Genomic DNA, 25,968 nt, shown 5'->3' on the forward strand with positions numbered 1-25,968 from the left:
ATACCAGGTATAAAAAGTAAAGGTTTTTGGATTTTGTTTTCAAACTTTGTTTTAAGTTAACTTTATGCTCAGATAGGCTAATGAGGACTGAAACTGCAGTTAAAAGTAGGGTTTAAACCACTGTGAAATGTGCATCCGCCAGGAACGAAACCCAGGATCCCTGGATTACAAACAGAGCATTAAAACTACACTGTTGGGGAGACTCATATGCTAATCATGGTTGCAACTATTGTTTAAAATGGGATTCAAATCACCGAAATGTGCACATAACAGGAATCAACTGCAGGGCCCTATATTACAAGGTATCAGCATCAACCACTGTACTATAAAGGAATACAACAATGTAGCCAGATCAGTAGATGCTGAATGTGTGGTTATTTTAAAAAGCTACAGAGGATATTAAGAACATGTTCATATTCATCGCACTGTACTGTCTTTCAAACTATCTATGACTGGTGAAGTAGCTCAATAATAAAATTAGAAAAGAATCACAACTTCCAACCTATTTTCCAAAGGGAATTCCATGTTTTAAATAGCATTTTGTAGGTTAGTCGCATGTTACAAATCCAGAATATAAAAAAGGAAAGTTAAAAATTGTACTTACGTATGTGAGTATAGTGCTCTTATTGTAGAACGACGTTTCAGAGATTGACACATGTGGATTGAGAAGCACAGTTGGGTAGGAAAGGCCAAACCTGCAGGTTGCATTGTGATTCATGCAGGTTTTTTAGATTTTTAACTTTTTTAACTTTTTTACCTGTGAATAGGTCTGCTGTACAAGTTTTTTTTAGGGAACGACTTGGTTTTTACGTACTTCTAATAGCAAAAACTTAATATTTTAAATATATCCTAACCAACCCTTAACCACAATCCTCATATTACATTTTTGACACGGTACTATGTTAAGTACTTAGTTTTTTTATACGAACCTGAGGAAAGAGATAGTCAATCTCTGAAACGTCGTTCTACAATAAGAGCACTATACTCACATACGTAAGTACAATTTTTAACTTTCCTTTTTTATATTTTATGTTTTAAATATCGATGAAATATTTGGCTTAAGATGATTCCCATATTTTTTTTTACTAAAATGAAGACAAATTATAAGCATTCAATGTCACTTAAGACACATATATTAGTTCAGCTACTTTACTTCTTAATACAACTTTTCTCTTCTACTTTCCCACCTGTCTCTTACTAACAATCATGTTTCATGCAGAACCCAAGAGTCCAAACAAAGTAACCAATACAGGGAAAACAAAACACAGTAAATTGGACATTCCTAATATACAAGATATTACTGAGGTACCTGAAGATCTTCCAGGTAAGTTGTGTCCATTTTAAAGTGTAAACTGTGTTTATTGTATGTATGCATCAGCAGTAGACTCCATTTATAGTTTATTCAGAATTGCTTTCTTGTATTTTCATTTTCATCTTTCATAAAATATATTGGCTTTATAAACTTGTGTGCATTCCTTAGAATATAATTGTAATATTTATTTCAGGCTTATTTTGTTTTTATATATCGATTGTATGTTGGATTAAGCTGCTGCTTACAGGAGACAAGACTTTCAAAATTTTGAAAACTATTGTTTGTTAATGTGCTAAACTTGCTTGTTAGTTTCTTGAGGCATTTTATGTTTTTTTTTTACAGGAAAAAATATAAAACTTCAACTTCTTTCCACGGCAGCACTTACCAACACAAACTTCTTGCAGCCGCGTATAATAACTTAGTTCGATATTTTGATGCCAGATGTAGGGTGTCTACCAAAATAACAAGTCAAAAATTCTTGACTTTTTCCGTACTTAAGAATAGTTGGAAATTAAAATAGATTTTTTATTTAATGAGAAAATCCTACTACAGGATCGGTTAAGATGAAAACTGAAGCTGTACTTTAACAAGAGATTTAGACTTGCTTTAATATTAATGCATGTAAAAATTGATGCTTCAGACTTCATTCTGGATGGTGAATGGCCACATTACTTTATTTAATATTTTTACACAACTTACATGCAAGAATGAAATTCTTAAGGAAAAAAGTACACAAATCATAACAACTCAATGCAATTTTAGATTTCCAAATATTCAATTTAACAAATCCTAGTACAGGTATATAACAATGTAAATTCTCTATACCGTAAAAAAAAAATGCAAAAATTCTTGACCTACCTGTTGATTTCTTGACTGGTAGACACCCTGAGATGGCACCTGTCACAACAGGTTTATCAACATCTCTGCCACATGATGTCACTTCCTGTTTTAAGTTCAATATTTCGACACCAGGTGGCAGTATCTGTGAGGGAAGGGGGTTAAGCTTCAACTTCTCTCCATCAGATGACAGTGCCTATCAACACAAGCGGCTCAACTTCTTGCAGCCTTGTATAATCATTTCAACTTCCCATTACCAGTTGCAGAGTACCTGTCAAGAAGTCTTTTATTTCAATTTTTTGCCATCAGCCACTAAATGGCTGCACATGAAAATCCAGTACTTGGTCCATCTTCACACTGGCAGATAACATATTTGCCCCAACTTTTTTGTCATGAGATTCCATCATATTCCATGAATTCCTCTACACAGATCACAGCTAAAATAACTTTAAAGAAACATTATACGTCTATCATCACTTTATGACCTGTTTCAAAATTTTCTTAGTTAAATATGTGAATGAAGATAAACAGATAATGTTTTGAATTGCATCCCATGCTATTATGCTGCATAGAAATTAAGTACAACATTCTTAATATGACTGACTATACAAACACAACAATGCCATTAGTTCCAGAACTAATCACAAAGATTGTACTGAAGGTTTTATTTGCTACAAAAAGAAAGGGGTTCTGATATTATTTTAAGTTATGGTGACACAAATGCTAATAATGCCAGATCTAATCTTAAAAGCGACTAAAAATATTGTGATAAATTAGTTTTGCACATATTTATGTTAACACACACAATTATATTTTTATTTTCAGCTATGACAGAAATTGTGCAGGTAGGAACATTTACTTTGAAGTGAAAAAAAGATACATTTTCTAAAAATCCCCAATTCTTTTTCAGATGACAGTGAAGGTAAAGCAGAGACGATACCCCCACCTGATCCTTCAAGTGTCTACAAGGAGATCGGCTACCCTCTAGCAATAAATGTACTGATCCTGCTTCTAGTCACCCTGGGTGCATATGTTGTGAGGCAGAGAAGGAAGAAGAAACAGGTGGAACACGAGAGTTCCAAGTCCCTCTCCAGCCACACATATAATGGGTTCCAGAGCTCCTTCCCTCTGCATTACTCTGACCAAAAACAAAAATGTGATTCATACCAGTATCATCAGGTTCCACCTTACGAACAGGTGAACGGCGTGCGGCCTCCCTCGATCGGATCCACGGAAAAGGTTGCTCTGGCCTCCGTGTAGAGCTCTTTCATTTACAAGCTGTGACTACATTTTTTGATATATCTGTTTGTGCGAGTCAGTGAGTGATGTATATAGTGCATATGTGGAGCGACAATGTGAAAAACATGACAATTATGCATAAAAAAAAAAGAAATGTCTTTTTTTTCTAGTTTTGTCTAGTTTAATTTATAGAACCACGAATATACGCATATGCATAAACAATGCAGACTTTGATGGTGGTAAAAAAATCTCTAGCCACTAAATGTGTAGACGAGATTTCCTGTTGGGATACGCAAGTGTGTGTTAACTGTTATCAGTTACTAAATAAATAAATGTAGGATTGTGGACAATTTGTACTGATATACAGTGAATCTATATGCATACAGACCTGTGATGTTATTGACCAATGAAATTGGCTTTCATAGTACTAACTACCCTTGAAGTCTCCCTCCCGTAAGATAAAAGGGAGGCAATTATGTATGAGTTTTCCAAAGTAGTCTGAATTTCATGAACTACGCTGCGAAGCAGTTTATTTTTCTTTTCGTACACTTCTAACAGGGTGACCACATGCAGTTCACCCTAAGGGAAAAATGAAGTTTATGTTACTGGTATTTGTATATTTCTAAAACAGTATTCTATCCCTTCTACAGTCCCTTTGTAAGGACATTACTGTAATGTACAGAGAATAATAATGTTTTGTGCCATTGTAGTGGATGTTCTGTGTAATAAGTTGACATAGTTGTTTGATGTCCTCGTTACATTGAGGTGAACTATTTATATCAACAGAAATTAATTTGAGAAAAATGGACAGGACGAAATTCTTGACAATGTCAGAGTTAATAAACAAAGCCTTGCAGATAGTTCAATGTCTTAAGGAATTTAATGTTTGATTTTACAATTTACAGCATCATCATCCCTTTAACTTAAACTGAGATTCTCAAGCAGGAAGGGGAAAAACCTGATGTAAAATCACCTTGCAAAATTATATTTCTCATCCTTATTTCCTCTTTACGCAAGTTCCACAAGGTGATGTTATTTATTCTGTACCTTGAGAACAGAAGCTCCACACTGTTAACAGTGAAACAAGGCATGCCTGTGATTTAAGAATCCAACATTTACTCTAAAAATTAGGAAAGGTTTGAAGCTAGTAAAAACTAGTTTATGCAAGGCATTAAACTATCTGTGAGACATTTGTTTTCCCAGGAACCAAATTGTTCAAAATTATGGTTTTGTAGACTGTTTTTCCTTTATCTACTTAAGTGTTACAAAAATTATAATAAAATATAATGAAACTGAACCAAAATATTGAACTGCTTAATCATTGAGCATGTACTTAAGAATCTGTATCTTCCACTTTAAAATTGAGTAATTAACTGGATCAGGAGATTTTAAGAGTTCAATTAATTGTGTTGTCGTAATTTAACCATTATCGCAGTACCCTCTTTTTTTTGGGGGGGGGGAGGGTGTCTCCACATCCATTCAGGTCTATGACTTTTGTGTGGATAGAAATCTAATAACAACTGAAGATGTTCTTTTATTATGTAAGAAATTTGCTAATGGAAAGTAAAACCTGATAAATTGTCAACAATTTGTACTAAATTGTTATGCACATACCATAAACATATCAGAGAAATAAATTTTAAAAAAATAGTTTCATTATTATCTCCTAAAACTACTTTCTTTTTACCATCTCATCCAAACTTAAAAAATATAGTTTTTCCCTGGAACATTTATAATGGAGTTACATGCACCAAAATATCAAATGTGAGACAGGTATCATTGTCAGAGAGTGAAAGTACGAGTGCCAAAGACAGACAGGACAAGAATATTGTTAGATAATGAACACACACAACACTACATGTCAACTAAATCTGCACATTTCCACACAGGAATTTTCCCACCAAATAAGCTTGCCCAGCCTCACATCTTTGGGGACCCGAGGCATGGTTCTGATCACAGTAGCTCCACTGTGGCAGAGATTGAAAATTTGCGAACCCCTCATTGCACATCCATGTCATATATCCCATCTCTTTTTTTGGTATTAACTGTGTAACAAAGATAATGGTATGCAAATGATAATGACATCTTGCTACAAGGGATCTGTGATTTTTTTAAAATACAATTATCATTCATAAGAGTGCATATAATTACTGCAAAATATAATGTTTTTAATACAGAAGAAAAATATATTTAACACAGAAACTGTTTTTTTCTTCAAAGTTCTGTTAATGTCAGTGGTCACTGACTGTAAATTAATATAAACTTAGAAAAATCAGTTTCGTGGATAAGTAAATACTTTATTCTGGTATATTAATTTGATACCACATTTTATATTCTCCGAAACATGAATATTGTTCTTATTTAAGAAAATGTCACTAAGGCAATACGAAAAACAATATTTGAACTCAAAATCTCCTGTTCTTGACAATCAGGTTAAGAAAATTAATACATGTAGTATATGACAGTACAAATTAATGACAACACAAACTGTTAAATAAAAAAAATCAAGTATTGTAGAGTACAGTGTATAGTGAGGGATGTTTAGATATTTTTATGCTATGAAACAGTGTTTAATTTATTTGTAGTGTGGAAGATGAAGAAATGAGTGAATGTGTGTCAAAGAGGAAACAAGTTGCTAGTGATAATAAATATTACACAATAAAATGAACAAATATTTTGCAAGGATAACAAAAAATGAACATGTTCAGTAAACCTGTAATTTTACTTAATGGCTTATATTGTACATACTGCAAGAGGACACTCTGAAGTTTGAGGGATCATCATTTTTGAAGACATATCCATATATGTAAAAAACATAAAAACCATTGTCTAGACAATGTTAGCAGTGTTATCCATAGTTACAGAATTATATTCTTGATTATTAAAGTATACTGAAGTGAATAATGTGAAAAAATAGTAAGATATGATTTCATGTGTGATTTCTTTATTTTTAGTAGATTAATGTATATGTTTTTACTTTCATGTGTGATCTTCGTGTGTGTGTGTGTGCGTGCACGTGTGTGTGATGCAACAGGGAGGAAGAGAAAAATAAAAAGTTATCTTTTGTACAGATTCAGATGTATGTAGAATGATTAGTAGTGAGTACCATTAAAAATTGCATATTTTTTGTTTCTTTTAGAACAAAGTGCGTGACACTTTGTGTTGTGTAAATAAACACGCATATGTGTAATACTGAGAAAAGATAAAATTTAAAACAAAGTGTTAAGTAATTGTATACATTTGGCTGATTATGTTGAACTAAGAGATCTGATTGTGTTCTTATCTTGAAAATTGTGTATTTCGGGATACTCTTAATAGAAAAATAAAACTTGATTACTTGCAATCATCATAGGTAAAGAAGTATGTTTTGTAAATACAAGATTTACTATTTATGTTTGACTACATTACATATTCTCTGCGAACAAGATTTATACAAAAAAGCTGTACAAACAGAAATAATCTGGTTAATGCATGTATCAGAAGTGACTTTGGAAAATAAAAGTTCAGAAAAAGAAGTCTGGGTTAATATTAGTTAATAAAATTATGCGTCCAATATGTCATTTATCTTTTCTTGAAAGATAAACAACACGGTTTGAATGTGTGAATAGTAGGTAAGAAAAATGGAACTAGTTACTGATAAATTCTAAGAATTCAAGGAAGCTAGGCTTATATTTTCCTGTTATAATAGATTTTCTTAATTAAAATATTTTCTGACAATATAAAATACAGTAAAACCTGTCTAACCCGGAACATGATGGTTCCGAGCAAAATTTTCCGTCTTAACAGTTTTCCTTCTTATACAGGGTTGACTTTAAATACAGTATAGAGCGCTGCAGGAAATAATGGAAAGACAGATTTACATTTTGCATTACTTATAATGTAGAGTAGTAATGCATGTATGTACATGAATAAAAATGCGATACAGTCGCAATAATCATAGCAGAGATTACAATTATGTAACTACACAACATGTTGGTACACTTTTTACAGTATTGTAAGAATGTACAGTTGTACTTATGTATCTTTTCGAACCCGGGGCCCCTGGCATCTTAGCACGATGTGCATAGAGGGAAAAAGAAAGATTGAAAGATGTAATAAGAGAGGTGAAGAAAGATTGAGATAAAAGTGAAGAAAAAAAGAAATAAGGAGAGAGAACAAAAAAAATAGAAAGATGACGAACGAACAGAGGAAAAATAGACAAAGAAAGGTGGATAAAGAGGGTAAGAGATGAAAGAAAGAAACTGAATCGTAACAGCTATGATGATCGACAATGTTACCGATAAGAGAGTGGCAACAGAGGCGTGTTCCACTTACAGTATTGCATTGTTTTCTTGCGAGCGAAAAAAATAAAGGAGAATAAAAACATTTCGTTGGTCTTTAAATTGTGTTCCGTTTCCGCGTTAAGGAGGTTTCCTCCTTAAGCAGGTCATTTTCAGGTATAAAATTGGTCCGTTCTGGGGACTTTTTTTTTCTTCCGTATTTACAGGTTTCCTTCTTATAGAGGTTCCAGGATATGTAGTTTTTACTGTAGTACATTTAACATTTGCATACCAGTGCTCATTGTAGCACATCAGAATGTTGAATCAAAAAGTAGCACTTCAGCATGTTTTAGAGAGAGGGAGAAGTAGTGGAAATATTCATATTCAATTACTGATCCACTGTAGTCAGTTTGTTTGCTTTATCCACTTATGAGTTAATCAGGATTGGACCTACAATTTAAGGTGCACTCTGAACCGCTGAAATGGCAGCTAATGGAAATTGAATCCAGAACAGCTTGTTTACACTGGAAAAGTAAGTCTCTACAGACATCACAATAGTAAAATTTCATCACAGGTTAAAAAAAAAGGTAAAGCTCCACATGCCTATAGCACCATGCCGTGAAGGCACATTTAGGAGATTTGGGGGGGGTAGGGTGCCCACAATTATCAATCTAGGCCATTTTGGAGGTGATGTCACTGAGGTACCCATTGATTTGAAGCTGGGTGAGCCTCAGAGCCACTTTATGCAGGGACAAAACCGGAAAAATTCCAACCTTAGATCATCCACCTCGGGAATCGCACCTGGGTCTTCCGCATGGCAGTCAAGATGCCCTACTGACTAGATCACTGTAGCTCTTCAAATTCACCACAGACTAGTTATATGTGAGAATACCCCCCCCCCCCCCCAAGAAGGGCAGACTTCATTCTTGAGACATTGGGGTACATCATATAACCCAATTATATTGTGCAAATATAAAGTAGCTGGTATTGTCAACGGCTCCCCCTCCCCTCTCCCAATAATCACCCAATATTAACATTTTTTTCTGGCACATAAACAACTGTTGTATCACCTTTGGTAAATCAGTGCAATATATCTCCATTAATGTTCCAAGCAGACAAAATATAATTCTAAGAATGAGTCTGAGAGTAAACTCCATAATCACATATGTATGAAATTATATATTTTCCGCACACGGACAATACAAAAATTGCTCACACCAATCAAAATGCATGTCCTGATAAAGTGTTCAACAGAAATATAACCAGATTCATTAAAATTAGATGTACTGGTAACTTATGGTGATACTTTAACTAATTAATAACTTAAATGACTATTTTTACAGCCTTATTCTGTGGCATAGTTGTTTACCCAATAGACTCCAAACTAAATTTTGGGACCGATCTAATTTATCTTCACTGCCACCACGTAACATCAAGTAATTACTGTAAGACACAAACTGAGGATGATTCCTCGGCTGAGCAAGCAAGGCCAAGGAAGCAAGAAGGGGCATCAAAATAAGCATTGCGGATGGCATCTGAACCAATGGGGACATTTATGTCGACTATCCCTTAAAGTGAAGTAAAAGTAAAGGCAAACTTTCAATTTCGTGGAAAAAGATTAATGATAAGGGGGCAATTCGTCTTGGAAAATATTATACTTTTTACCCAGGCTGCTATTATGAGGAAGTGCAAGGCATGTATACACAATTCTATCTTTACCACAAAGTTTGACTTCCACTCCTTTGTTTTTATTTGTTGAAGCCACTACCAGGGCCACTACCAGGTCATTTAAAACAGTGTTTGTTTTTTCACTGTTACAGGACTGCAGCCGTGCACTTCTGTTAAAGAATTTTCAGATATTTGATTTTCTTATGTTCTCGCAACACTAGATTTACAAAATACGGCTTCATAAAAATAATGAAACCGTAGATTAACTACATTATCTGAGACACCCTGAGCTGGTTTCTCTCTCTATGTTTATTCAAACTGTGAAGAAAAGTTTGCAACCTTTGTGTTTCAGCTATTGTAATGCGTGAAATGAGATGGTAACACTGTTAAGCCTTGTTTCCATGTTAATAAAACAAGCCTTGTTTCCATGTTAATAAAACAATCAAAATTTATTGTAGAAAAAAATATACACTAATTAATTAATACTAATATTAATAAATTATTGTGAATCTTTGTCTGAAGAAGACCCTGTTAGAGGGTGGAAAAGTTACTTTTTAGTGTATATTTTTTTCTACAATAAATTTTACCTTGATCAGCATTTGATAGTGTTATTGAAATAAGATGGGATTTACATATTAAAGTTACAATAAATGCACCTAATTATTGCATGTGCTTTTACATGCACTTCACTTCCCTTCATCATCGGCTGGAGCGAGAATGAAATGCATAGCAAAAGCATAAATCCATACTCCTTTACATTTGTTTAATTTCAAATGCGGCAACATCTTGGTGCCAAGGAGGAATGGCATATGCTCAGTTTGTACTGAACTCACCTCAATGTCTGTAGATTGGATGGGTGAGGTAATTGAAGGCATCCTTCCTCCCTCAGCCCATCACACAAACTTTCTGTCCAGTCTCCTTTTACAAACATCATTCAACAATGTTTTTTACATCACCAAATCTTTCTCTCAGCTGACACTTTGCTAACTAGTATTCCAATTGCAGGACACAGCACCCCCTCCCCTTCTCTGCTAATGACATGCACGTAAAGAATCTGTAAACATGTAAAAATTTCAAAGTTTGAGCACTTCTGTTAGCAGAAATACTGCAAACGAAACAAGACAATATTTATCATAATATTTACTCTGAAATGCATTTACATGAATTAAAAAATAATGAAACCCTCTCAACATATAATTTTGCTGCACAAATAATATCTTCACTTAAGCTATTACATACATGAAAGCTCTGCTGTCCATGTGGCCCCGGAGTATCAGAATCTTATGAAGGAAAAATTCTCCGGAAGTCATGATTAGATTTGTTTTTACTGTTGTCTGGTTCTCTGAAATACTTCCGACCATATTTCGGTAGTCCATATTTACCTCGTTCGAGAAGAAGGTTTGCATCATCTTTCACTTTCTTTTTTGGAAAAGCACTCGCAGGGCGAAATCTACAATAATAATAATAATAAATGCAAATGAACACTTCATAGATTCCAACTTCACAATGTTTTGAGTATTTATATATTACTTCCACAATTTCCCGTCCCTATCCCAACTTCGGGAAATGACTTCTCGACTTTTTGGGATCCCGAGCAGTCGGCAAATACCGAATGGTCACTTTAAAAAGTCATTAATTCTCGATGTTTTCTGCATTGTAAGTTTCTGGAATTTTTTGGAAATTTTAAGTTTTTATTCTAGAAATGCAAAAACAATCACTTCAAGTGAAAATTATGTGTAGAATTTGAGATTTCCAGAGCTTCGGGAAATTTCGAACATTTCGGGAAATTGCAAATTTTTTCCATCCCGAATGTCAGGATTTAAAAGATTCCCGTCCCGATCCCATCCTGACCCAAAAAAAATTCTGTCCCGCACAGCCCTATTATTCATTAAGGCAAGAATTTAGAATACCGGACCCTTCTGTAATTTCTATGCTACGTCTTATACCCACAAAATAATTAGGCGTGATGATTTATCTCAAGTTAACATGTTGGGCTGAGGTGAAAAAATTGTTCATTAACGTGTAGAAGTTGCAAAATAAGCTTTTCAATTCTCACAATGATTCTCCGTATACAAGTATGGTAGCCATATTTGTTGATATGAACAACTGACGTTCGCAATTAGTTACGCTGTCTACAGCGTTGCCACACTGTTGATTTCATACTTGGAAAGCATGGATTGTGTAAGAATGGTGGAAGAGAACAGTAAAAAAGTTGTTAATGTTGTACAGATTGTTAGGCGGAGTGTGCAGGAGGATGGCCGTGGGCTAATTAATAAACTTATGGATTTCAGTATATTGCCCACAGAAGGTGCTTACATGTGACAGTGACAATCACGATGTAGAAGAACATGTGAAATGTGGACTGATTTGATTACAGGTAAGTTTGGCAACAGTGCATTGATCTTAAAATTGCAGGATACGAAAATGGCATCTTCGATGATGAACGTTTGCCATTAAAGTGCTACGAAAATAAGATTTTTTTATTGGTTCGTAATCACAATTAGCGCAAAACCATTCACGGATAGCCCCACTGACCATTCTCGGTAAGGTTAGGTTAAGTTAGGTTAGGCAAGGCAAACAGTTAAAATTTGAGGTCGAAAAAACCATGCACGGGTAGCCCCACAATCCATTGACGGATAGCCCCACGAACCATTCAGGTAAGGTTAGGTTAGGTTAGGATAGGCAAAGATAGTTAAAATTTGGGGTTGTAGTAATATCAGGAATGTATATTTCGTTTTTAAATATTGGAAACACAAAATCTTCCAGTAAATAATGAGCAATTTCACTTATTTTGCAACTTCTACACTTGACCCCCAAATTTTAACTTCAAATTCGGGATTAGGAGGCCTCAATTAGTGAGTATGCGAAATATTACAAAAATCGGGGAGGGGTCCTCTATTGTAAATTCGCTCCTTCATTAATTGTGGAAGTCGCTTTACTTGGCGTAGGGACATTTGGTCAGTTGTAGGGACATTTTGACTACGTCTGTAGGGACATTGCCGAAAAATGGTTAGCAACACTGTCGGCTGCCAGATGTAGTGAGTGTACGCTCCTGTTCACTTCTGTTTGCGTTTATCAGTATGCGTGTTGTTTATACTGTATTATTGAGTTGGTGTACTATTCAGTGCTAGTACTTTATTGTGTGTTAATTGTTATTCATTCATTAGTTATGCCGCTAAACAAATATAGTCTTGAACAAAGAGTTTTTATGTACGATAATTACGTGAAAACGAATTCTTGCAGAAAAGTGGTCAGGCAATTACGAGAGACAGGATCTCTTGAACCTAAGAAACGTGTTGTATTGCTGTTGAAGGAGGTCATTTTCAACATCTCTTATAACACAGGAGGTTAGTGATAATCATTATTATTACTTTTAAATATCATTTTACATTTTCGGTTTGCTTTATGCGCCAGAATGCTGTCTTCCCTTTCTGTCAACTGACGATAAAGTAGCGATGTCTAATCTAAGATTAAATGTCAGAAATAAGGTGCCAGAAATATTTGTATTTTGGAGGACACCTTTTCCAGCATCCTTGCGACAAGGTACCTGCTTATTTCAATTGTAATTGTAACTGTCATTGTGAAAAGTGGAAACATACAAAACAAGCTGTTTCTGTTACGGACTTCCTGTAACGCAATTTGCTGGGACCTGTTGCATGAAGGGGGCGTGGAGCGGCCGACACTCTCGCGGTAAACGACTGAAATAACCTCCCTGTAGATCTTGCTCAGGATAGGGACAGATGGAAGGCCTGTGTTGTTGCAGCCATGAACCTTCGGGTTTAAGAAGGCTAGAGAGTTAGTTAGTTAGGCTGATTCCAGAGTTCTTGGGAAAGGGATGAATGTCACTGTGGGAGGGAGGGTTGTGCTCTACCCTTCTGTGTAAGTCTTTTGTGTGATTGCTGGATGGTACTGGCACTGCAGCGACTTGTTTTTATTGCAAATGAGCATTATTACACTCCTCACAAAAAGTTTGGAATATTGTTACATTAGATAATAGGTGATAGACATGGCCTTGGAATGCAACAACATATAGTATCTATCTGATGGACGTTCTTGTCTTTTCACCGACATACGCCACTGTGCTTATCACCTATTGCCTAACATAATAATATATAATAATATTCCAAACTTGTTGTGCCTAATATAACACTATTCTAAACTTTTTGTGAGGAGTGTATATATCTGTATTTGTATATATTTTTAAGTCGTTTTCCTCCCTATCCATGTTAACCCAAACAACATGAATGTTGTTCACATGAAATTGAAGCAGGAACACTTATAATAATCCACCTTAAAAAGGCTTACAACATTTAAAAAATTTCTTCTTTTTCTTGCATCCTCTAGGTCTAGAAAGGAAGTTCACATAAAATGTCACAAGACATTTTAAAGTACTATAATGCTTCATGAGAATAATTTGGGAGTTATATAATGTCATTCATAGAATGTGAAAGTGATGAGTTAGTATGACTCAGTAACTAGGCTTTGTTATTTTAAACTAGAATTATACAAGTATGTGTATCAGTTGGAATCGGTCAGGGAATCTGATATCGGTAAATGGTGGTATCAGCTCAGCCCTAAAAATTACCCATTAGTAACGTGATCAGTGTCTCGAGAGAGTCATGTTTCCTGAACTTTAACCTAATGTTAATCTTTGGAATTGAAGGATAATTCTTTTGCATGCTTTTGTGTAGATCAAATATGCTGAATACCTAGGTACTGAAGGTGAAAATTCCATAAAGCTGTATTTTTTAAGTTGAAGTTCAAGACTTCTCAGATCTACTAAGGTGTTTTCACAGTGTGTAGTTACAGATTTTTTTTGCTGGTGGAGTACTACAAAAAAAATATATTCTGCACTATGGAACACTGGCAACAATGACAATGTACCTACCAATCATGACACTTCATTACATGCATCATGTAACATCACAATGAAAGAGGCGACAGTAAAAATACTTTTATACCATTTAAAATAACACAGAAACATGAATGGTAACACCGCAACAGAATTCACTGTACAATTGCACTAAAATTAAGTTTGGTCAAAGCACAGGGGAAATACTTAAGACATGTGTACCTCAAAATAGGATGTAAAATTGGCACCTCATACAAATACTCCTGTGCATAGGCGAACACAAAGTATTTAAAGTGGGTTCAGTGGCTGAAAAATAATTTTGCATGCCATTATGGGTACAAAAGTGGAGCAAAAATAAATGAATTCCAAAGGGGAGTTCTGATTTCCACAACCCTCCCTTTGGTGTGGCTATACTCCTACCGAGTGAGCTAACTTCTTGATTTGGTTTTGGTTCGATTTCTGTTATTTAGCATCATGTTTCTGCCGCTTCTGGCTAATCGCAAAGATGAGGATGAGTGAATGTATGAAACTGAAGCAACTCTCAAAGAATGCTGATGCTCAGGCTGGGATTCAAACCTGGGACCCCTGGCATCATAGCAGGCTGTTCTAACCCCTCCCATCACGGAGGTCAGCAGTTCTTTGCGGTATATTTAGAGCCAAAATGACCATAAATTCGGCTGTAATAAGAGTAAGAAACACTCTTCCTGAGCTCTTACAACATGGAAATTGGTAAAAATATTCACTACCTTAGAAGAAAGTGAAATAAGTTCTGCTTAACTTTTTCTCTACCTTAATTGTATTTTTTTCTATTGACAGATCAACGATTCACTGCACTCACAGCAACATATTATTTTATATTTTAACACTGTTGGAGACAAGAGCTTCTGCAAAGACTGAATGACCTGAAAATTATGCAAAAGGACATTTATTGTGCACCAAAATTGTGGAGCACTGATTTTGCAACTGAATGGCAGCTGCATATATATATATGATCCTATCCTCTATCAAGAAAATTCCTGAGCAGGCTGAAGTTCATATGCTGGTTATAGCTAAAATTTTCTATAAACTTCAAGCCCATAATTTAAATTCTATTTCGTGACAATTTATTTCCCACTACTACTAAAATTCTGTAATGCAAACCACCTCTTCAGAGCCAAGGCCCGCGAAACAGCTTTTTTGTTGGGTTAAGCACAGAATCCCATCTCCCCTGTCTTTACCGGTATTCAAGACCAGTGTACTACTATACTACTAATAATTTCAAGTAGCTCCCCTTGATGATGGATCGAAACCAAAATTTTGGAGCAGTGATCAAACCCATTAGGCTCCACGGGATCTCTTATTTCTCAATAAGCTACATTGTTTTAGGTCATTATATGTTGAGTACTGCAGAAATATCAGACAATTATTGTTTCATATTTCCAATAGAAACACAAAATGTGGGATTAGATAGAATTTGGGATTCTTAAATGTGTGTTCTGTAGTGATAGCCATGTAAAGAGGCTAGCAACTTCTGGCCAGCCAGCCTCTTAAGCTAATTAATGTCAGAATCTGCAGGTTTTCCTGTATTTCTCTAAAACAAAGCACACTACCACCACTGTCTAAACATAGCCGTATAACTCTGGCTCAGACCTGAATGGTTGGGTCTCTGAAAATTCTTATCATTGTTGTTCCTGAGTTTGGGCACAGAGTTCAATAAATCAAGTCATGACATTCACCCACATGTGCTGTGCTGTTACAACACACAAAGTGATTTGTTCCCTTACATGAATGCTCTGGATCATTTTTCTTTTGATTTCACTTTTCTTGTGATAGAAAGGAATAATGACTAATTTAGAGAAGACGGGAAGAGCTTATTCCATGTTTTATGTGAGCTAATGAATATCTACACCAATTTTCAAATTGTAAGAAGCAAGGAAAAGCAAGTCATATTGTTGCACTTGGGATAAAGTAGATGATAACAATGTGAAGTCTTCCACAAGGGGACCTGCACTTAAGTTGTAAATGGAAATTCTCATCTGCTGCAGAACTCAACACTTTCCTATCATGGTACAAAATTAGATAAAAAAAAAAGCCTTATCACGAAAATTAGCAGTTACTTGCAACTGCCAACTATCTGCAACCCACATATAAAAATTGGATAAAAATATTTCAACTACCAAAGCAAAATTATGACGTATGGACTTTAGAATAACTATATACATGAAAACAAAATATTTAGAACAATTCTCCTGGATTAACTTATTTGAAAGTTAGTAATGATTGAACATGGGCATTTGGTATTCTGGGTCAAAAATCTTTCAAAAAGGTCACCAATTGTTCTCACTGAAATTTAGGATCCCTTACCATGGATTTAACCTTGACCCCTCACCCAATAGGAGAAGAGTGCTAAACATGCAACAATTTAATTGGTGAATTGACAAAATATTCATTAGCACTGAATTAGCTGCAGTTGACTTCAAGCTGTCCCAAGATAGATGATAGAAGGTTGAGTGTGATAAGAAAACTATAGGAAAAGAATCTCTTATATCTATCCTTCCCAACTTGAGATAAGAAATTTATACTAAAGTTTACAAGAAACTTACGGCACTTGAGAAACATTTAGCAAAGGGTCCTCAGAACGTTTTACAGAGTTAGGAGAAGCTGCTTTATCGTAAGCTCCTGTTGCAGCTAATGAAGGATTTAATGGACAGGTCTTCTTTTCCCACACATCTTCAAAGTAAGGTATTGGTCCCTGAAAGTGTATGTGGATTGTTAACATTATATCAACCATTAGAGCCACATATTTATGGTGAATCAAAGATCAAGATTTCGGTACAAAAACTGGGCCCATTTCGGGATCAAAAGTGGTATATAAAATGCCATGTTGGTGTTAAAATGTTGAATAAAACTCTAAATTTGATTTAAAAACTACACATATCACACAAAATTAACTTTTCCCTTCTAATAGCACATTTATGTCTGTCAGAATATTAAGTTTATTCCTGTGTCAAGGAGTCCAGTCTTGCTTCTCAAATATTTACAGCAAAATTAATCAATTCTCCATGATTTGCATATTTCACAGGATAATTCAGACTTTAAATAACGTCGCATCGGTAAATAAATTCTAAATTTCGTGTTTGAGTTTATTTTATTTTCAATTCGAATCATTTCGTGACAAAACATGGTAGGAAAATGCACCTCGCACCTTACAGAAACCTGAAAAATAAACATTACAGTGTGATATTTCACATTTTTTTTTTTTGTTTCCGTCAAAAACAAAATATTCACATTCTACAGGGTGTCCCACGAACGGCGCAACTGGGAATTTAGAGTGGTGTTACTTTGTAACCGAAACCTGTACATACATAAGTCATACACCAAATGTTAGCCCTGTCCAAGTAGATATTTTTAAACATAGAAACAACAAACGGGGTGCAGTGTTGTTCATGCAGTGTTGCCAAATGTAAGTGAAAGTGTAAAATTTATTTTTCCACAAAGCATGGAAAATTGCATGTCAAACATTCGTACGGAAATTTGGACGTCAATTTCCACCTTGGGTAGGTGGACTATTTCGCCATCTATAGTTCAGAGAAGAAAACCGATCGTTTTCGCGTATAGCCAATCCTGAAATGCCTCGTAAAGGCGTACCGGTCCAAATGGGTGTTTTAAAAAAATTATGAGGTACAGTGGCAACACTGTTGATGTTTGAAGGCAACAAAAGGTGTGTTTAGTGATGGTCTATGACATGGAAATACTGGAAACAGGAAAAAAAGAAAATGAAAATTATGGTGAAAAAAGTGTTACTTACCTACTCCTGGCAACCATGCAATGCGATAAGAGCGCCCACCGAACGAGAACAAAAGAATCAGTTAGTTGTGTACTCAGAACTGTTTGAGCCGTGCATTTCACATTGTTCGTAGGGGAAGATTAGAATTGTTCTGTGAAATGAAGTACTCTTTGGAAGAGAGGGTGTTCATTGTGGAACATTATTTTTGTTCAAAATCGTACGCCAGTGTAAAAACTGTGTTTCGCGAGAAATATCCGAATAACAGTGTTCCAGAAAATTCGACGATATATCGACTTGTTTCCAGATTTCGTGAAACAGGATCAGTTAACCCTACCACAGACAACCACCAGTTTTGACACAAGGTGTGCTGCAGGATGTGGAGCAGAGAATATCACAATCTCCCAGGAAATCTGTTTGTAAATTGCTGCACAGTCAGGTGTATCAAAAACAACAACTCACCGAGCGTTAAAACAATTGCACCTACGTGCATATAAGGTACAGGCTGTGCAAGAACTGAAGGAAGCAGACAAAGGTGCACGTGTAAGATACTGCCAGTGGTTTAGAAATTTTATTAGAGACAATGGTGTGAATATTTTGTATAAGGTTTTTTTCACGGATGAAGCATGGTTCCACTTAAATGGATATGTCAACAGTCAAAATTCTCGACACTGGTCAAGTAATAATCCCCATTTGTTACATGAACAATCACTTCATCCACAAAAGATCGGTGTGTGGTGCGTGATTTCGTGGAGAAAAATAATCGGTCCATTCTTTTTCAACACAACAGTTGACGGAATAGTTTATCATGACCTTATCACACAGTTTATTTCTCTGTTGGAACGTGATGAACGTGATTGTTGGTTTCAACAAGACTCCGCAACATGTCACACGTCTAATGAAACTTTAGACATGTTGGCAGAGTTTTTTGGCGATCACATTATAAGAAAAAACTTATGGCCCAGTCGCTCCCCGGATCTGACGTCTCCAGATTTTTTCTGTGGGGTTATTTGAAACAAACAGTTTACATTAATAACCCAAGAACACTTGATGATCTAAAAATAAACATTTGCACAGCCATTAACAATATAAACCAATCAACCTTGCATAAAGTTGCTTCCAACATGATAAAACGTGTTGATGAATGCCTCAGGAAAAATGGTTGTCATTTTCAACATCTTTTGTAAAACTACACTGCCGGTTACGCGCATTGCATGGTTGCCAGATGTAGGTAAGTAACACTTTTTTCACCATAATTTTCATTTTCTTTTTTTCCTGTTTCCAGTATTTCCATGTCATAGACCATCACTAAACACACCTTTTGTTGCCTTCAAACATCAACAGTGTTGCCACTGTACCTCATAATTTTTTTAAAACACCCATTTGGACCGGTACGCCTTTACGAGGCATTTCAGGATTGGCTATACGCGAAAACGATCGGTTTTCTTCTCTGAACTATAGATGGCAAAATAGTCCACCTACCCAAGGTGGAAATTGACGTCCAAATTTCCGTACGAATGTTTGACATGCAATTTTCCATGCTTTGTGGAAAAAATAAATTTACACTTTCACTTACATTTGGCAACACTGCATGAACAACACTGCACCCCGTTTGTTGTTTCTATGTTTAAAAATATCTACTTGGACAGGGCTAACATTTGGTGTATGACTTATGTATGTACAGGTTTCGGTTACAAAGTAACGCCACTCTTAATTCCCAGTTGCGCCGTTCGTGGGACACCCTGTAGTATACACGCTACCCTGAAGACGGAGGCAGATTCAGCCTCTGAAACGTAGGTAAATCTCTCTTAAAAAATAACAGTGGTTAAAAGTCCAAACACTAGAATGAATAAATCACCACTGATTAGCTACAAAGAAAAATATGCACGTTTCCATCAATCACAGTTGCAATGCCATTGAGTATGAAACTGCAGTTTAACATTTTATATTCTTAAATTGTTAAGTTATTTCAATGTTTATTACTTCACAAAATATTAGTTATGTTGAAGGCAACATTATTTAGAAAGAAAATCTGTTATGTACAAGAGTTGGACTTCACTCTTCAAAAGGCATCATCATGCACTGAATGTGTTTACCAGTGGTATTTCTATGTTTTGTGAGCGATTCTGTCAAGTTATCAATTGCTGAATTATAACAGGTCATGAAAGAGACCCAATAACATCACTCCTCTTGTGAACCAACAGGAAAAAAATCACCATGATATTTTAAATTTGTAATAAAATATATTTTTTTAAATTTTTCATGAAATACAATTCTGCCATATCATCACTATCAGTGATAGATGGTCATAAGATGGACTAGCCTAGTTAAGGTTTAAATACATTTTAAAATTATTTGCACCCACTGCGAAGGCTTGATGTAGCCTTGTTAGGTGCTCTTGTTCACTGAAGTAACAAGGGCATGTTACACAGTTTTCCTACATTGGACGCAGAAATTAAATAGCAATTTTGACAGAATATTTTTCGGTACAATGTAAATCAAATGAAGGGCTCGGGTGTAAAACATGCTAAGTGACATTTTCGTCATTTCTGAGTTCATTAAGAAAAAATGTTATTAGAAGCTATGCTGTAGATGTTGTGTTTTCCAATTTGAGAAGGCTTCACTGAGTTCAATTCAAATTGTATGACATGGCAATTTCACTCAAAAATTGAAGGATGGCACATTTTTCTTTGTAACTCAAAAATGACCAAAATAGCATTTACCATATTTTGCACCTGAACCCTTCAAATAATATTCTGAAAATTTTGAGCCAACTGGAAATTATTACCTGCACAATTTTGCCTAAGGGAGGATAGCCTTCATCACCTCCACCCTTTGCTCCTTTCAACTGTGCCTTGAGTTGTTCCTTCGCAAATTTTTTATCAGGAAATCTGACGGATCTTAATTGCTTTTCCAGCTCTGATAGTTCTCTGAAACGATAGAAAAGACACTAATTACAGCATTAGCTTAAAGTCTATTTTCACCAACAATCACCACACTAAAAAAAACAAAAAAAAAACTGATAACATCTCATTCACATCATCAAATCTACTTAAAAACCAACAGACAGGTAAGTGAAGAATACAATTTGAACTAAAACATATCAATGATAGGGATGAGATAGATTAATTGATATGCCATTGGTATCGGTCAATATAGGTAAGTCAGTGCTTTGGAAATTTGTTATTGCACATCCTCAGTTCTATCCTTAGGTTTCCCAATGTAGTAAATCCACCAAATCATTCCACAAATTAAAGTCGCCTGCTTGTGATTTTACTTCAAATTCTCTCATAAGCAATGTACCTGCTATTGGAGACGCTAAAGACTCCAGGCACAGATGCTGTCCTCATCATCGGATGTATTTTAACCAAAAGATTACCGATACGCTCTTTAGCCTTCCGGTTCCTTTCCTCCCATTGGTCATTTTCAACTTGCTGTCTGTAAGCCTAGAACAAGAAAAGTAAACTAAATGTAAATAAAGAAACCAATCACAAGTCAGAAAATTGTGCATTATCTTGCACAAAGACAACTCATAGTACTCATTGACTAACTTCATAAGCTAATTTGGTCATTACTGTTAAGTTTCACACGTGGATAATCGTACCGAGTTACATGGTGCTACGGATGCACAGAAAATTCTGGAAGTTAGCAACACTTGTGGACAAGGTGTTTCCAACACCCTTCCCAAACACAAAGTGGGCCGGGAACCGCTTGCGGTCGATCTTTAAAGGAGGAAGGTCAGTGACCATGAAAGAACTGCATTAAGTCACTCGAAAAGCGAATAGAAAGGTGAGCAGTAATCTTCTTCCTAACGTGGATCAGCTGTGCCACGTTGCCGAACCTCGTGAACGGTGCAGCCGCTTTATGTTTGCAGCCAATACGACAGGAAATAGGTGAATTGAAAAGTAATGTTAAAGTATGAAATGTTAAAGTATATAAATTACATTCCAATGTGTATGAAGACATTAAAAACATGAACTTAAGATATCAAAATTGTTTTAAAAAAACAACACAAGCAGCGCTCTCACCTTCCTTTAGCAAATGGTTCTACCCTCGACAGACAATAACCCATGCTTGTTAATCCATTATGCCAGAAATGCTGCAAAACACTTATCTTGTTATTTGTCGAGCCTCACATGTGACAATCTACCAAAACTTGATTCAACTTGTTATTGGTAGTAATTCTACCACACACACTGTATTTTATTAATTTATTAATGTACTCAAATATGCATATTGTCATATTTTTTTTCTCCTGAAATCAGTATAGTTTGACTGACATTGTTGTTTTTCCAGTGAGAGCCTCATACTGGACGGGCCACAGGTGGCAGATAGTGAAAATCCCCTCAGATATGAGGGGAAGCTGTGAATAAGGGGAAACCCAATAAGCAGTCCCAGACCGAGGCTGCAAGGCTATCAGGGAGTGAAAGTGTCCAGTGGCACAGATACCCTTCGACAGCCTTGTCTCATGGCAAATAAACACAGCCATAAAAGTGTTTGCACTGACTGCCTTGTGGGCATGGAGGGATTCAGAAAGGCTAAGGGAGTTTAAACCCTGACAGAAAAGAAGGGTGTACATGAGAACCCACTACTCAGGTAGGCTGTCACAGTTCCAATTAGCCGACAGCCGAAATGATAAAAAATTCAATATAAGAAAGAACCAAGCCAGGCTGGAAATTGGAGACGACACAGGCTACAAATATGGACATTCAATATTGGAACACTGACAGGAAGGACTGAAGAAATGGTGGATCTAATGGAGAGAAGAGGAATTGACATCTTTGGAATGAGCAAAACAAAATGGAAAGGAAGAGGAGAAATGAAATTGAGAAGAGACTATAAATTGTACTGGGCAGGGAATGAAGAGAGCAGGAGAAGTGGGGTTGGATTTGTAGTCAGAAGTGGAATCAGTGAGGAAGTAGAAAGGGTAAATGACAGAATAATAAATCTAAAAATGAATGCGAGGGAAAGTAATAGAAATAATTCAAGTGTATGCCCCAGAAACAGGATGTACAAGAGAGGAGAAAGAAAAATTAGAAGAAGACTTGGAAGAACACGTAGGAAAGGAATGGCAAATTATGATGGGTGATTTTAATGCACAAGTGGGAAGACAGGAAAGGCTATATGGAAGTATTTGGAGCAGATGGATGGGGACAGAGGAATAAGGAGGGAAGGAGGTTGCTGGACTTTTGTAAGAGAAACTGACTGTTAGTAGGTAGTAGCTGGTTTAAGAAGAAATATGACAGCCATAAAGTTACAAGATACAGTTGGAATAATGAACAAAAGTCTGTAATAGATTACATATTGGTAAACAAGGAAGTAAAGAAGATAATGAACAACATTAAAGTAATACCCAGTGAGAACTTAGTGTAGTTACTAGTAGGAGATGTGAGGAGAAAGAAAAAAAAAGGATAGAAGGTGGAACAAGAGAGAAGGATAAGAGTGTGGAAATTGAAGGATAAGATGATAAAAGAGAAATAGCAAGAAAAATTGCATACTAAAGTGCCAAGAGATGAACCCAAAGGAGTTGAAACAGAATGGATAAGATTTAAAACAGATTTTGTAGAGGCAGCCAAAAAGGTATGTGGAAGGACAAGCAAGAAAAGAAAGAAGAAATAAACACCAGGGTGGAATGAAAGAACTAGAGAGGCAGTGAAAAACAAAAATGATGCATTTAGAAAATGGTTTAAATGTAAATCACAAAATGCATGAAAAGAGTACGTGGAAAAGAAGAAAGGCAAGAACAGTAGTAAAGAAGGAGAAGAAAGTGGATGGAAGGATGGGCCAAAGTGCTAGAAGATATAGATGGGAACAAGAAAGTATTGTATGGATTAGTGAGAGAGAGAGGAGAAGAGAAAGAGGAGACAGCTAAAAGCTAAGGGATGAAAGGGGAAACATTGTAGAAGAGGATGAAGAAATAAGCTGAATGTGGAGAAATCATTTCGAGAAATAGCTGAATGTGAAAAAAGGAAATGAACATGAAGAAGTGAAGGAAAAAGAAAACAGGAAGGAAAAAATGAATCTAACATGGAAAGAAGTGGAGGCAGCACTGAAGAGAATGAAGAGAGGTAGAGCATCTGGAATAGATGAAGTGCCAGTTGAAATGATACTAGGAGCAGGAGTGATTGGTGTGCAGTGGCTGTACAGAGTGATGAAAACAGTGTGGCAAGAGAGAGAAGTGCCAAGAGATTGGACAAAGGAACTAATAGTTCCCACATTCAAGAATTGGGACAGGAAGGAATGTAAAAACTATAGAGGAATAACACTAATGTGCCACATTGGAGAAAAGAATACGGGAAATAACAGAGCTGAACATGAGAGAGATACAGGATGGATTTAGAAGAGGTATATTAACAGTAGATCTGATATTTGCCATACGGCAATTACAGGAAAGGCACTACAAATATGGAAATGATTTGATTATGGCATTCCTAGATATAGAAAGGGCATACGATAGCTTGGACAGAATAAAGATTTGGAAGGCTCTAAGAGAGAAAGGAGTCGAGGAAGAGATAGTGCATAGAGTGCAGAGCACATACAAGGCCAACCAGAGCTGTGTGAAGACACCAGTGGGAAGAATGGAGTGGTTCAGTATAAGTAATGGACTAAAACAGGGAAGTGCACTTTCACCACTGCTCTTCATAATTACAATGGATGTAATTAACGAACAGGTGGGGAAGATGATAGGAGAGAAAGAGGTGAAGTCCCTGCTGTTTGCTGATGACTTAGTAATATGGGGAACAGGGAAGAAGTAGTACAGACACAGCTTGATAGTTGGAATGAGGAAATTAGAGGAGCAGGAATGAAATTCAGTGCAGAAAAGAGTGAGGTGCTAATATCAACAAGAAACAGAGCCAGAAATGAACCAAGAATAAAGGTGGACACGGAAGAGTTGTGGTGGAGTTTCAAATATAAGCATAATTGAGAGAAGTGGAAGAATACATGAGGAGGTAAACAGAGGAGGACCAACGGGCGGTGGACTATATCAAAGCATTCAAAGATTAATATTGAACAGGGATGTACCTATGAAATGCAAGAAGGTAATATATAACACATACTATGTGCCAATAATTACAAATGGAGCAGATGCTTGGACAATGACAAAGAGAGACAAAAGAAAGATGCAGACAGTGGAAATGAAATTTTTAAGAAGTATATTGGGGAAGACTAAAAGGGATAGAATAAGGAATGAGGAGATCCTACATACAGTGGGGGGTGGTGAAGCTCCAGGACAGAATAGATCAGGCACAGATGAGATGGTTCGAACACATGCAGAGGATGGATGCAGAAAGACTACCAGTAAGAGCTTACAATGCACGAGGACTGGGAATAAAGCCAAGGGGGAGACCAAGAGGTTGGTGGAAAGAGCAGATAGTGAAGTGTAGGAGAAAAGGACAAGAGAGGAGTGGTGAGAGGCAGAAAATGGCAAAGGATGATGATGATGTTTTTCAAAATTATTGAATAATTCTTAAATGAGATGGATATTTTTTGTAAGGAATATGGTTCATGGTGAAGGCTTCAGAAATAGGAAATCACTAAAAGCTTAGAGGCTATAGAAATAAAACAAGACACCAAAAAAAAAAAACCTGCATGGTTTCTTGCTTCCATGAAACATCTGAATGTATGACCGAGTATGTCAGTCTGGGTCAACAGAATGCTGCATTTTTTAGATAATTCTCCCTCATAAGAAATAAACAAATGACTGAAAACATCTTGAACCATAAAATACCCAATGTTCCACCCTCTGAAGTACAATAGCTTTCTGTAGGACACCCTGCACAGTCTTCTGTGTCATTGCTGCCAAGTTATAGATAATGTTTCTTGTATGTTGCTTGCATTGTAGAATTATTTCTCTTGTAGTCTACGGTTATTACAAGCATAAAAAAACAGTTTTTCGTAGTGACGTTTCAGAACACACGTTGCCTTCATCAGACATTTATTTTTAGTTTGATTAAAAATACAGTTATAACAATGGTTAAAAAAAGTTAAACGAAAAAGAATCAGTTACACAATGAATGTTGTCAATATTACATTGTTG

General features: G+C 36.0%; 2 protein-coding genes across 6 annotated transcripts in view; one reads left to right on the plus strand and one right to left on the minus strand.

Moving 5' to 3' along the window:
- LOC145978890 (cysteine-rich motor neuron 1 protein-like) overlaps positions 1 to 6,913 on the plus strand; it is a 261,004-nt gene extending 254,091 nt beyond the window's left edge. For 3 of the 4 annotated variants that reach the window (XM_083111823.1, XM_083111824.1, XM_083111826.1), the window contains 2 exons: positions 1,220 to 1,324; positions 3,060 to 6,913. In XM_083111823.1, coding sequence (XP_082967949.1) covers positions 1,220 to 1,324; positions 3,060 to 3,409 — 455 coding nt within the window. In that variant the 3' untranslated portion in view covers positions 3,410 to 6,913. The remainder of the gene's footprint in view (positions 1 to 1,219; positions 1,325 to 3,059) is intronic. The other variant, XM_083111825.1, reaches the window with a different exon arrangement.
- The window catches only part of LOC145978891 (spermatogenesis-associated protein 17-like), a 41,096-nt gene continuing 17,708 nt past the window's right edge, over positions 2,581 to 25,968 (minus strand). The window contains exons 4-8 of one of the 2 annotated variants that reach the window (XM_083111828.1): positions 21,234 to 21,376; positions 20,719 to 20,860; positions 16,750 to 16,898; positions 10,555 to 10,765; positions 2,581 to 2,595 (exon numbers count right to left, since the gene is read on the minus strand). In XM_083111828.1, the coding sequence (XP_082967954.1) occupies positions 10,597 to 10,765; positions 16,750 to 16,898; positions 20,719 to 20,860; positions 21,234 to 21,376 (603 nt within the window). In that variant the 3' untranslated portion in view covers positions 2,581 to 2,595; positions 10,555 to 10,596. Of the gene's footprint in view, positions 2,596 to 10,446; positions 10,766 to 16,749; positions 16,899 to 20,718; positions 20,861 to 21,233; positions 21,377 to 25,968 lie in introns of those variants that run through there. The other variant, XM_083111827.1, reaches the window with a different exon arrangement.

The sequence above is a fragment of the Lepisma saccharinum genome, chromosome 25 (assembly GCF_977018435.1).
Source record: "Lepisma saccharinum chromosome 25, izLepSacc3.1, whole genome shotgun sequence".
Lineage (NCBI taxonomy): Eukaryota > Metazoa > Arthropoda > Insecta > Zygentoma > Lepismatidae > Lepisma > Lepisma saccharinum.